Source organism: Musca vetustissima, unplaced genomic scaffold (assembly GCF_032173495.1).
Source record: "Musca vetustissima isolate MV318-11 ecotype Yass unplaced genomic scaffold, APGP_CSIRO_Mvet_v1 utg11960, whole genome shotgun sequence".
NCBI classification, from domain to species: domain Eukaryota; kingdom Metazoa; phylum Arthropoda; class Insecta; order Diptera; family Muscidae; genus Musca; species Musca vetustissima.
The window spans coordinates 228,804-243,146 of record NW_026879281.1 but is presented as its reverse complement, the minus strand read 5'-3'; the positions used below and the strand labels follow the sequence as shown (position 1 = coordinate 243,146).

The 14,343-nt window shown below is 32.4% G+C and overlaps 1 protein-coding gene across 1 annotated transcript in view; it reads right to left on the bottom strand.

Moving 5' to 3' along the window:
* Positions 1-2,861: 2,861 nt before the first annotated feature.
* LOC133324100 (glypican-4) overlaps positions 2,862-14,343 on the bottom strand; it is a 159,616-nt gene continuing 148,134 nt past the window's right edge. Inside the window, exons 4-8 of the mRNA XM_061532985.1 lie at positions 11,057-11,213; positions 10,493-10,759; positions 5,095-5,588; positions 4,851-5,020; positions 2,862-3,367 (exon numbers count right to left, since the gene is read on the bottom strand). Coding sequence (XP_061388969.1) covers positions 2,940-3,367; positions 4,851-5,020; positions 5,095-5,588; positions 10,493-10,759; positions 11,057-11,213 — 1,516 coding nt within the window. The 3' untranslated portion in view covers positions 2,862-2,939. The remainder of the gene's footprint in view (positions 3,368-4,850; positions 5,021-5,094; positions 5,589-10,492; positions 10,760-11,056; positions 11,214-14,343) is intronic.

The window sequence follows — 14,343 nt, the reverse complement described above, 5'->3', positions numbered from 1 at the left end:
AAATCAAAATCCATCGAGATGGAATTATCATACTGAAAGATAATGCCCAATAGTCAAATGCATCAATTATTTGTCAGATACGTATTGATTCTCCAACAATCTTCACCGGAATTGCACCCACCAAAATGCATAAGTTATCCAAAAGTCACTCTTGGCTAAGTTGTAACATCTTATTCCATCCCCTATCTTTCTCCCCTTCAATTCTCTATTTTCAGGTTATTCGGATGAGCAAAATTGACCAAAGGTCTCCGAGTGAAACAACCGTTAAATAATTAGCGGCTCTACATCCTATTTTCTAACATATGAATGTTGTTCCATAACAATAGCAACCAACCCATTTCGAATAAATACTCATTTTATTTTTTTTCTTTAAATAATATTCGGTTGTTTATTAAATAATTATTTTTATTTTTTTATAATCACATACGTCACATACAACATCATTGTCATCTTCTCATTATCATAGAAATTTCTTTTTATTTTTATTATAATTATTGTTATTTTTATGATATATATTTATAAAATTATGAAATAAGGTGTTCAGGGGTTTTGTTTAGGGTTTAGTACATATGTATATACGATGCTAATTAAATGTTAAATTAAAATAAAATATTTTCATATATATTATATGGTACGTATTATACGAATAGACACAACTATAAAAAATAATAATTAAAAATAAGACAATACAAAGTATTAATGGAAGAATTTAATCGCAAAAATAAATTATAAATCAGTCAAATGAAAAAAATAACATACAAAAACAGAAAGATAATTAAAGCAAAACATATTTTGTTTTTAATGTAATATATATATATATATATATATATATAAAATATGTATGTATAGTATGTCTAAATAATAAGTAGTGTTTGGTTATTATAAAATTCGATATTGCTTAACAAACGAAACAAAAAGAAAAAATAAATGCAAACATAAAACTGAAACAGAAATGGAAGAAATTTTTTGTTTAATTTATTTCGTTTTGGATTCAAATTGAATGACTAAAAATTAAGTTAGTTTTACCAAAAAAATAATATAATTTGGAAGTTTTTTTGTTTTGAAATTCCTGAATGGAACAGTTACATTTGACGTTTCGAACTTTATTCATAATTCTTTGTTTTTGTTTTTTGTTTTGTTAAATTGAATTTTAAAGTATACTTTTAGGCTGAACAAAGTTTTTACGCTAATCATTTCATTTTGTGATTAGTAGTTATGCTTTTTGTTTTCTTTCTTATTAAATTGCACATTTTCTTGTGTTTGTATTTTTATATTTAGTTTTTACTTATGTATAAGAATTTTGAAAAATTTGTATGTATACAAAGATGTGTAATGCTATTTTCAAATCCTAATAAGTCTCTACTGACATATGATAGAGTGTTTATCGGAAGCTAATCAGTAGATTATTTTATGTTTAGTAAAATTAATTCATCAGTACGAAAATGATATTCAATATTTTTGTTTTCGATTTAAAAAGTAATTCAAATTTTATTATTTCGGCTAAAATGAAGTATGTTGTTTTGTTGGGGTTTGAAGAGAGCTGTTATATACCAACTTGAATTATTTGAATATCTATTGGAATATCCAATATTTAAAACACAAGTTTCAAAAAGTCATTATTTAACAAAAATACAAATATTATAGCCAAAAGCCTTTTTCACTTATGGGACAAATTCCTATAAATTTCTGTATAATTTTTAGGCGTAGAATTGAAAGAGACGTTGACCTACCAAACAACATACTTTAAATCGACATAAACAAAAATATCTTCATTTACACATTTTATAACATTTGCATTTTGTTTTCTCATGGAGGGATCGTGGTTACAATGATCGTGGAGGAGTCACATAATGGAAGGGAAACATTTATGGTGTTATTTTAGGTTGTTTTAAAAATATTATATAATATTACAAATGCATTCGTTTTTTATCGCACATCATCTTCTTGATTTTTTTTACAATAATCATTGTTGTTATTTTTCAGTTTTTCGTTTATAATCTAACAAAATATATAAATATATAGATGGTTGTTAAAATTTTATAAATGTAAATATTTTTGAGGCTTAACAACTACAATGTGTGTGTGTTTGAATGGTGTATATATATATAAAAGTTTTAGGTTAGGTTTTTAGGATTTAGGGAGTTTTTGAAACATCATATTTGCAATTACGTATATAGATTGTTTTGTTGTTTCGGATGATTGTGTGTTTTTACTTTTATTTCTATACACTATACGACTTCTTTACTTAAATTTTCAATAATAATGACTAAGGAAATGGCTGAGGATTTTTAATGATAATTTCCTCTTCTAAATTATAGCAATAAAAAAATATTTCTCAATATTTTTATTGATAATTATGGAAAATTAAAATTGTAATTTGTTTTCTCATTTTAAGCCCATTTTCTTTTCTTTTTTTGGGAAGGGCAATTGCTTTAGGCAGTTAGGGGGGTTAGTTATTTTCAATACCGAAATAAAAGGGATATTTGTTCTTTATATAAAAAAAATCATAGTTTTAAAATCAAAATCTAACTTAAGCCATTTAAATATATATATATATAAAAAGAAAGAAATACATAAAATTATGTAAATATTTTATATGTACACGAAAAGAGTAGGAAAAGTAATTATGAAATAAACTCGATTTGAATAAATTTTGTTGTTTCGTTTTGCTTACTTAAATACCCTAAAAAGGAGCACTCATTCTCTCTATTTTGTTTTTCTTTTTTTTTCTTTTAACTATCACCCACAATTTGAATTTCTTTACTTTCATCTTTGTTTTGTTCAAAATAATGTTTTTTTTTCTTTCTTTCATTTTGTTTCACTACTTTCCGTTTATCCTACACAGAGACAAAAAATTTACCTTAGAATTTGTTTTGTTTTAAATAAAACTTAAAAAACGAACGAACGTAAAAAAAACAAATAAAAATCTAAATAACAAATCACAGCATGTCGGCAATGACGCCACCGAACCAAGCCATATACAATGGCATTAAATACATGAATAAAGCACGACGTAAAGACATTTTTTCAGGTCTCGTCGACCCGCTTGATTTGAGATCTTCATCGTCGTCATCATGATGACCCTGATGATTGTCGCCATCATCGATATCCAGTTCGTTGGTATCATGAGGACTATGTGGCCTTGAGGTTTGTGTTGGCAAGCCACCGGCACCGTGTCCAATATTGGTGCGCTGTTGGACGACATCTTCGTCGTCGTCTTCATCGTCGACACGATTATTAGGACGTTCGGTGTGATCTGGTCTGTGGCTAGGTGTAAAGGGACTACCCAAACCAGAACCTTCTTCATCGTCGTCTTCGTCATCAACACCAGCGCCGGATCCAGCACCACTGCCATCGTAGGGTTCTTCTGTAAAAAAAGAGAAACAATTATAAATATTTGTTTTGGAATGAAATACATATAAATTCAAAAAATACGTTGGTTTAAAAAAATCTGAAAAAACGATCGGGTCTACTATATGATATCCTACACTACTTGGGGAATATATTAGAATTTGATTATAATATAATATTTAAATCCGAACCTATCTATAAAAATGGATTCTAAGTGTAATTTTAGAAGTAAGTAATGGTCCATCGATAACATAGTACCGGTGGCTATATTTGTCGACAGTCAGGAGGCCCTTGAGGCACTTAAGTCGTGTTCTATTAACTCAAAAGCGGTTCGTGACTACAAGGGTGCTCCACATGATATGTCGTATATGTTGTATACAGTTAAATTATGTTGGATTCCAGGGCACAGTAACATAGAAGGGAATGGGATAGCCGATGAGCTTGCTCGAGGGGGTTCACAGTCGTCAAATCTACCGATTGAGGGATCTGTACAACCTCCTATTGGCTATTTTATTGGCAAAATCTGTATGAGGTAGTCGGCAACAGATGGTCAACGGAAACTGGATGCAGGATTTCAAAAACCATATGGCTGCTGTCTCATAAAATTATTATTTTATGAGACAGCATAACAGGCCACTTCAGGATTAGATCTCTCACTTTCGAATGGGATATTAACGGAGTGAATTAGTGCCGTCTATGTGAGGAAGAGGTGGAAACAATTGAACATTTACTGTGTAGGTGCCTATCGCTAATTAGCAAGACAAGACAACGACAGTTTGGTAAATATGAAATTGATAATCTAGCATTCTTCTCCGGAATAGAACCCAAGCAGATCATTGGCTTTGTAAAAATTCTGACATGGTTAAATAAATAGTTTTTTCTACACTGTTTTTAAACTTCGTCTATCTTCCCGATACGATGGCGTTAATAAATTGAAAAGAGTAAATTTTGATCTACAGAAGAAAAGTGAGGCCGTAGAAGAAAGTGAGGATAAGTTTTAAAAACTTAAAAGCCGCAAGATTTTCCAAATTGTCATTGACATTATTTTTATGTGTTGTAAAGACTACAGAGGTGTCAACAACATGGAAAGGAGGTTAAAAAATCGATTTAGGGTATAATCGAAGAATGTTGAGGGTTAAAGTATCATCAAAACTGTGGTTAATAAAATAAAAAGAGTGAATTTTGAAATGCATAAGAAAGGTGAGGCCGCAATTTTGTTTTGAAGAACTAAAAATCGAACTCTGTGGTAAAACTTAATTCAAAGGGAGTCTCGGGATGGCAAGACGTATTTAGATTTGGAATATACTTAGATTAGAGTCGTTGCATGAATGCAATAGTGCTTAGTTAACGATGGCCGGTCTAAAGAGGGATAAAAGGACGGATTTTGATTTTAAATTACGGCGTAACGTTTATTATATTAAATACAATTTTTGAAGAGTGATTTGCTTTATTTAAAAACTTTAATCCAGTATATATCTCTCCATATCATTTCAACTTACCATCATCACTCCAAACTACATCCTGACCATTATAGGCATTTCTCAAATGATTAATGGCATTCTTCAAGGACATAACATGCGAGGCAACTTGACTAGTTTGTTTGGGTGTCGATGGATTGCCGGGGAATTCAGGATTAGAACCATGTTCAGTGGTGACCGAGTGCATATATCTATAAGAATAGAAAGAAAAAACAAATATGACATTAAATATTATTCCCAAAAAAGTGACCTCAAACAAACTCACCTATCAATAGTGTGACCATTCCAGCACATACCATCAGCATCACTGGATGTGGAAATTTCTTCATTACTACATATCTGATGTGGTAAATTCGACCAGAATTTCTTATAATCCTTCATGCGTTGACGTATATCCTTGACCAGTTTATCGAGTGCTGGATCACGACCACTATAATCATTATCGTCATTTTTACGATTTTGTTGTTTACGTTTGTTGTTGTTGTTGCGACGATTGCTATTGCCACCACCATTTTCACTACTATCACGATTACCGGGATCAGCAGCACGTTTTTCACGCAATATAATGGCATCATCCAGCGAAGCATCAATATCCAGAATATCACTTTCCATCTGCTCGGCAACAGAACGTTTTGTACTATGTTTGGTGGTTTCTTCATTCGTTGCCATAAACTTGGGACTGATGTTGCGTTTGGCCAGACCCAAGGGGGGACGACCACAGCCGGAGAAGACACGATTGGTAATATCGGGACCAGCATCCTGTAATTGAAGTAGGAAAATGGGAAAACAAATGCATTAGGAAAATGTTTTCATTAATGTAACCACATTTTCACCTAATTTGTTTGCTGTTTACCGTAAACTATACATTGTGGGTATGTGTATGAATGAGTGTGTATAAATATGTGTGTGTGTGCGGTGGGTGGTTAAGGTTAACACCTCTTCACGTTTTTCTGAGTACATATTGGTCTTAAATTACACTTGATATATCTAATCTACTATGAGTTGTAGACAACCACAAAGCGTACACAAAACTACATAGATATCGTCAGAGATGGGTTGTTGATGGAAACTATGATGTTGGAAAAGTCATAGGTAGTAAGTAAGGTAATTTTATAGCTTTGATAGTCGGATGAGCAATGATTAATTATGGCGTCGGTGGATCTTCAAAAAATATTCTGGTGAAATTTATAGTTATTGGCTTTATAGTGCTCAGTTCGGCCTTTTAAAATATATTAAAAATGGGAAAAAATATCGATCGAAATTATATTTTGCTCCATAGAAAAATTCCGAAAGTTTTACCGACCAAAGAACTCCTAATTTTGATTCAATTAAAATCATAAAGTGTACAAAGCTATTACAGCTACCATCTCAGTCTATGATCATCTAATTTTTGTATCTCTTGAATATATGTGTATCAAACTACACGAAGAAGAGTGTCTCTATACATGCATTTCAATACTGAAATCGTATTGAATCGTATTCATTCATAGACCAAAATACAAACAATCAGACAGACAGTCGTACAGTCAAACAGATAGACATGTCAATAGTCATTCATTGATTCAGGCCAAATGATAGATTTACGGAATCATTGTAGGCTACACTATGGTAAGTGCCTATTGGAAATGTGTCTGTCCATTCATTAATATCGATTGGTTACTGGCTGACTGGGTGTACTCCAACAGCCATCATCACCATCGACTTCATCAGTAGACAGACATCATCTTAAAGCAATCGACGATTGTATCAATTACAGGAAATTAGATAAATTATAGTTTATGTGTGTGTTTGGCAAGAGATGTGTTGCTGCTGATGTTGTTGTCATTGCTGATGGTATGTCGGTCGGTCGTACGTTCAGTTGGATGGTTGTTCGATGGCGTTAACCAAACATATAGCAAAAGAACTATGTACATGTCATGGAAAACCAATATCATATCATAATCGTGATGATGATGACGATGATGGTATAAAATAATGATGTTCGTTTGGTTGTTGGCTGTATGTGACTCTGAGTGTCGTTGTTGTTTCTTTAACCCTTGAGGTATGAAATCACACACTTTTTAAATGCTAGGTAAATAGGTGCGAATAAATGTTGCTAGACATAAATGTAAGTCGATATGTTGTTATTATTCCGTTGCTTCTAGCATTACACTAAAAAACATGAATGATAGATGGAATGAATGAACGAACGAATAAAAGACATTTGCTGTCTGTGCTAGAATAAGTGGTTTAATATATGGGTAAACAGATTGGCCTCTGGTGGAGGCTGCAGGGCAATTGAAATGTATTGTGTAAAGCTTGGTTAGATTTATTTTGAAGGAATTTTTTTTTTGCATAAACCGTAATAATGTATAAGGATTTTTTAAGAGATTATAACATTTGTATTTATTTTTCCCGATAAAGCTATATAGTTACGATAGCAATTCGTCCAAATTGTTTGGTATTTGATGAATCACCAGAATAAAGACTTATGAGTTTTTTTAAATAAAGTCTTTCAAATCAGATAAAAATTTAAAATCTGTTGGTGACCTTACTTGATGTTTAATTGTTGAAAAAATCAGAAGAATAAATACACTAAAAATTTTCTTCTTAAAAGGGGTGCAATGCAAAGAAGTTTGAAGTGACTATTATACCCTACAGAAAAAGGGGAGTGCAAAATTACACACTATGCTGTAATCATTGGAACATAACCTCAATAAATTAAAAATAATAAATTTTCATATGGAAAAGGTCGAAACGCAAATCCTTTGCTAGTCGTAATAAGATTTGGAATATACCTAGATTAGGGCACTAATCCAAATGAATCAGTGCCCTTATCACGGAATACCAATATCATCCTTAAAAGGCTGAATTTCATTGCAATTTAGAGGGATTGCTTTCGAATTTAGAAAATAAACATTTTTTGACCTTTATTCATCTACTCTACGCAGCCGCTTGAACAGAAGGTTGTAAGCTCCAATATATTTTTTTAATTTATATAGAGAGGTCCGACCTAAGGATCATTATACCCTTCACCACAGTGTGGTACAGGGTATTATGTATTTGTGCATATGTATGTAACAGGCAAAAATAATCGAGATAGACCCATGGTTCCTTTTGAGAATATGCATAGAATCACTTTCTGAGTCGATTTATGCATGTCCGTCTGTCCGTCCGTCCATGTATTTTTGTTAACAAAGTACAGGTCGCAATTATGATCCGATTTGGATGAAATTTGGCAAAGGTCAATTAATTGGCTCAAGGACGAACCCTATTGAAAATCGGTTCAGATTTAGATGTAGCCCTATTGAAAATCGATTTGTCGAAATTTGGCACAGAGTACTGAATTAGGTCCAAAATGACGTGTGCTAAGTTTCGAGAAAATCGGGTCAGATTTGGATATAGCTCTCATATATAGTTTCGTCTGATTTAATGTTAATGATGCACCAAAGTCACTATATATCTTTCGATTTGCACGAAATTTGGCATAGAGAACTGAATTAGGTCCAGAATGATGTGTGCCAAGTTTCGAGAAAATCTGTTCAGATTTAGATATAGCTCCTATATATAGTTTCGTCCGATTTAAGGTAAATTGTGCATCAAAGTCCCTATATATCTTTCGATTTGCACGAAATTTCGCACAGAGTACTGAATTAGGTCCAGAATGATGTGTGCCAAGTTTCGAGAAAATCGGGTCAGATTTATATATAGCTCCCATATATATTTTCGTCCGATCTAAGGTAAATGGGGCTCCAAAGTGCCCATATATCTTTCGATTTGCACGAAATTTGGCATAGGGTACTGAATTAGGTCCAGAATGATGCGTGCTAAGTTTCGTGAAAATCGGTTCAGATTTAGATATAGCTTCAATATATATTTTCGACTGATTTAATTTAAAATCTGCACTAAAAATCCAAAGATTGGCCGATCGGCACACAATTTCGTACAATGTACTGTTACTATAACCTTTCGTGTGTCAAGTTTTCTTGAAATTGGTTCAGATTTAAATATACCTTCTATATATATTTTCGCCCGATTTTCAGTAAATGGTACACTAAAGGCCCATACAGACCCATACACGTACAGAAATTAATATCTAGCAAGTTTCCTTGAAATCGGTTCAGATTAGCTTCCATATATAATTTCGACCTATTCATGTTGACTGTACACCAAATAATCGCCTTAGAAAAGGCTACGTCTGTTAGGATACATATGTAGAATATCCCCAAAGTGGTGAAGGGTATCATATAGTCGGCCCAGTCCGACTTTACTACTTTCCTTACTGGTTTTTTTTTTAAGATTTCTCTCACATCAACCTATTTTCTGAAAAATATTTTCCGGGTCCTACAAATTAAACAAATAACATAACCTCTAATGCATGTGAAATGCTCTCCAAATATTATTGAATATATAGCAAAAAATATTAGCATCTTCTATCGATCAATCAATGAATAATGGCAAACAACATCAAAATATAAATACGTTTTTATTTATTATTATTGCTTTTATCTTGCAGAGATTTTGAATTAATAAATTTGAAAATTTATTTGTACACTTCGGCGGCGGTACACCTATTGTTGCGGGCGTTAATAATAAATTTTGCAAACAGATTTCGGTACTTCTTCAAATGGGCAATAATCAAACACACTTTTGTGCTTAAAAAATATATAAAACAAATAAACAAACACTCATTTTGCTATAAAGAAAGATATGCATATTTATGTATGTATTAATAAATTTATTTAGACAATGCGCAATAGGTGATGTTCAAATTGAAACCTGTTTAGAATAATTAATAACAAAAAAATGACAAACGAAAAAGTTTTTTTTGGGCTATTATTAGAGATATCTTCAAATTGGTTGATATTTTTTAAATTGTTAATGGGGTTTGTCGTTTAAAAATTATCTTTCAGTTTTTTTTAATTATCTTATTGTTTTTTGTCAATATACTAAATATTGCTCGCCCCCACTAACTGTAACTTTGTTTTAATATAAAAAAACGAGAAGCTGTAGAAGTCATATACATAAATTAGTAGGCAGTAGGCCCATCCACACACACACAGACTCTGGCACCCATTACAGATATATGCAAAAGCTTAATAAAAAAATTATCATTTTTTTGACATTAACTGGTTGTTGATAAACAAAAACAAGAAGACAGAAAAAAGCCAAACGAAATTTGATACACCCCGAGTTGGTGAGTAGGTTGATGGGGGCACAGTGTAACTTTTGTCTTTTTGAGACAAAAGAAAACATATTTTTCTTCAATGATCGTTTTGTATATAAGGGACAGACAAAAGGTTATTGGGGAGAAACTTCTCCCACACCTAAATCAAACTGCATGTGCTTTGGCATTTTGGGGTTTTAATATAATTTTTGGTATTTTGGTTGAGATATGATTTTTTAATTTCCCCCATTAGTGGACTCTATTATATATGAAAAAACCTCCCACTGTGCCTTTATATCTATGTAAATTTCGCGATTAGTGTTTGACACGCACAAACTAATACACTTTTGTGTGAGATTCCAACATATTTTAGCTAAAGTATTTTGCATACAAATTAATCGTATGGCGCATGTGTGTATTAGTTATTTATTAATATTTACTTTAAATGGAGGTGCTAAATTAGTAATTGTTGTTTCTGTGTTTTTGGGGGAAATTAAAATCCAATTTTACTACTAACCTGGAAATTCATAATGGCTTCGGAAATTTTAATATTAATTGGTTCGACAACCATAACAATATTAAAAGAGCCCAATAAACGTTCCGCCACCTTATCCATAGCACCGGCAAAATTCTCCCATTCCGTATCCAATTCATTGAAATAGTGTAGGCAACCTTTGATGACATTAACACAATAATTCGTACAGGGTTTTTCCGTATAACCTTTGCACGAGCCACAGTGTTGCATTTTGGTTAGGGCCGATGTACAATCGGCATTTAAACGTATCTGTAAAAGAGAAAACAAATCATAAATAAATGTAGTATACTTTTAGGAAAAACTATATTATAGTACGTTTACATTTAACCGGATTACGTTAACCCAGTGGGTTTCAATTGTCAATTCCTTTGCATATATGTCAAATAAATCCTCATGAAGTAGGTTAACCCGGTAAAAAGTTCTAATGTACAAGGAGTTTTAGTCATGCAATATTTTTTGAAAATAACAGCTGATTTGTATTTTTTTTATTTAAATTTTCTCTATAAAACAAAATAATAGCACATGATTTTGTGTTGAAAAACTTACATTAATTAACCGCTTGGAAATATCCGCCGCCGTACTCAATGCCTGACCATAGGTTCTTGTTGCTACAAATGATCTTTTAATTTGGACGGATAGTTTGTCGGGTACATCTCCGAATGGTTTCAGATCCTTCATATATTTGCTGACGCATTGTAGGTATCTGAAAAAAGAAAGAAATTAATTAAATTAAATGTTGGGGAAAAAATATGAAATCGTACAGGAAATGAATTATAGTCGTACAGAACTGAGAAGTTTTAAAGGGATCTTTTAATCGCCATTGGGAAGCTTTCAGGCACTATTATATTCCAAATGAATTCAAGAACCCGGAGTATCAAATGAATCCTGAGCACTCTAGGATTTATTCTGGATTCAAATACATACACAGAAAAACATCAATGTGAAAAATATGAATATTTTCATAATTTGATTCATAGTTATTTTTTTACATATTGTACATATACCTCGCTTTCAATACGAGTGAAAATTCTTATAATCGTAAAAAATATAATATTTTTTCCAAAAAATGTAAAAATTTCATTTCTTTGCGTTTGTTTTCCATCTTTCTCTCATTTTTAACAAAAACAAAAGCATTCCATTGCATGGTGTTTGTTATTTTTGCTACTGTGTTTTTAATTGACAACTGTTTCTCTTGCTAACAACCACCGAGTAATCCCATTCTATTGTGACTATTTTTGCATTCCATTATTTCATTATTGCAAACGAAATGGTGTTACAAAATTCCCATATGTATTTTCCAAATTATTTCGATATAAATGCTAAATATAATATATCAATCAAGTGTTGATACGAAGAACAAACTCAACCAAATGTTCAACATTGTATATGGTGAGAACATGAACATTTCAGTAAATAAGAAGAAAACACAAAAAAAAAATAAATAAATAAATAAACTCCGCCACTACCACTAAACACACGCTGCAATTTTTTTTAATTCTCTCTGAATATTCAATTTAAATACACATTTTAATGTAGACAACATATAAGGGTCCTGACTGATGTTTAGGTATTACAAAATGTGCTGTAACACTCAGAAGAATCATGTCCATGTTTTGCCAAAGAAACAGTAGACCATTGCCTTCAATGTTCTATAACATTCGTTGAATTTGCCTCGTCTTCGAAGACCCATACATAGCTGTTTTGGTTTCGGTCTCATATCCATATATATTTAATTCCCCATTTGTGGCTTTTGAAGACTTCGATTTTCAAAAATTCCAATGGAAATATCAAAAGCCGCTAGGCAACACTAAGTGCTGCCCCGGCCAGAAATATTAATAGTAGATCTCATATAATTCATGTTGAACACTTGGGATGGAGTTCAGACATGTCTAACCGAAGTCTGAAAGAACTTTAAAGTGTTTATGGCAACACCACGCGCAAATCAAGGAGGCGTTGTTTCTAGGCAAAGGTAGATAACAGTCCCATTATATAGAACAGTCTACAACAGACCAATCATCTAGAGAGCTGGAATAAAAACCATTAAAGCGAAACTATTACATCGCCTAATCGAGTTAGATGTTGCTTTTATTACGGACAACCTATACCATAATACCACCAGGATACATTGGAAAACCGAAACTAATCTTTATATTATTAGGTACTGGGTATTTTAGATACTTTGATAGTCCTAGACGAAATATTCAGATGATTTTATTGCCTCGACCACAAATGTATATTGTAGCCAATGTATGATTTATGTTAAACATTTGGGATAGAGTTCAGACATGTCTAACCGAAGTCTGAACGAATTTTAAAGGGTTATGGCAACGCTAAAATAAGCAAGGACCCCAACTACCACGGAACATTCAAGGAGGCGTTGTTTCTAGGCAACGGTATATGGCAGTCCCATCACCTAGAACAGACTACATCAGACCAAACATCTACCGAGCTGGAATTAAAATCAATTTAACGACTAATCGATGTCATGTCATAATATAACCAGGATCAATTGAAAAATCGCGAAATTTTCAGAATCATTTTTCTTGGTTGCCAATTTTGAAGTGTTCAACGACAACCTTTAGATATAGGACACTGTCGTTGATATCCATAATATGAGCAATATAGTCAGTAAAGAGGACAGACATCTTTTGAGAAATTAGTTCCAATTTTCTTTTGTATAATGACAACCAACAACATATATGTTTATACGAACGTACGAATATGTATGTGAAAATTAATCTCTCTATGGAAGTAGTAGAGCTTTGTTAAAACAAATGGAAAATTTGCATTTCAAATAATAATAAAAATAAAATAAAAAACAGAATAGCAACAACAACAACAGCAACGAACGAACTCATATTAAGTTTAATGAAACTTAATGCCAAAACACACATCAGCGAATACGACGACATTAGTTGTGTTTTATTTTTTGCCATTTCGTTTTGACTTTCTTATGACACAAAACAGAAACAACAACACCAACAACCATATATAGATGGATATTATTGTAGGGCATAAATGTGTTAAAAAACAAGTCAAAACTAAAATTCTGTGAAGCAGAACCCTGAAAAAAAAAACACGAGCAACAACAAGGGATATTCTGCTTTGTTTGTGTGTGACACTTTTTCCATTTGTTCTTTCTTCTATTTATTTCCTACAACTCAAAACTTAAGTGAATGAATGAGCAAAGGAATGAATGAATGACTGAATGGCCAAGTGATAAATTTCTGTTTGCGAATAAAAACGTATCAGCCCGGCTAAGAACCACCAACTCACACCACCACCCTCTCCCGCTAACCAAACAATCAGTTTAGTCAGTCAGTCAGCCAGCACTTGTAAGTCTGCCACATTAACTCGTTGCATTAAATACGGCTTAAAACAAACACATACCAGTCAGTCAGTCAGCCAGCTAAGCAGCGGCGATTCGATTCGTCTGAAATCTACTCTAAACCTCTTTGCAAAAAATACAGAGCGGAAAAAATAAGGTTGACAATTAAAACAAAGTACAATAACAACAGAAATTGTTATTCTCAAAAAGGGGTTTAATGTTTCAGAGAAAATTCAAAGGAAATTTTTGACGGAAGTAGTGGATTCTAAATGGGAAAAAAGGGAAATACTTCGCACGATTTGGAGTGAATGAAATAAATGCGAAATCTACTTTGGAGATTGTATAGGGAATTATTTATAGGTCATACAGTTACATTCTTGGGGCCAACAGTTAGGTGGCGTTGTTCCCGCGTTTGAATCCCAGTTTAGGGGAAACCCTTCTTTCAAAAAAGTTTTGGAATATTTATAAAGAGAAGCTTTCATGCCCTTCTAGTTGAAATAAATCT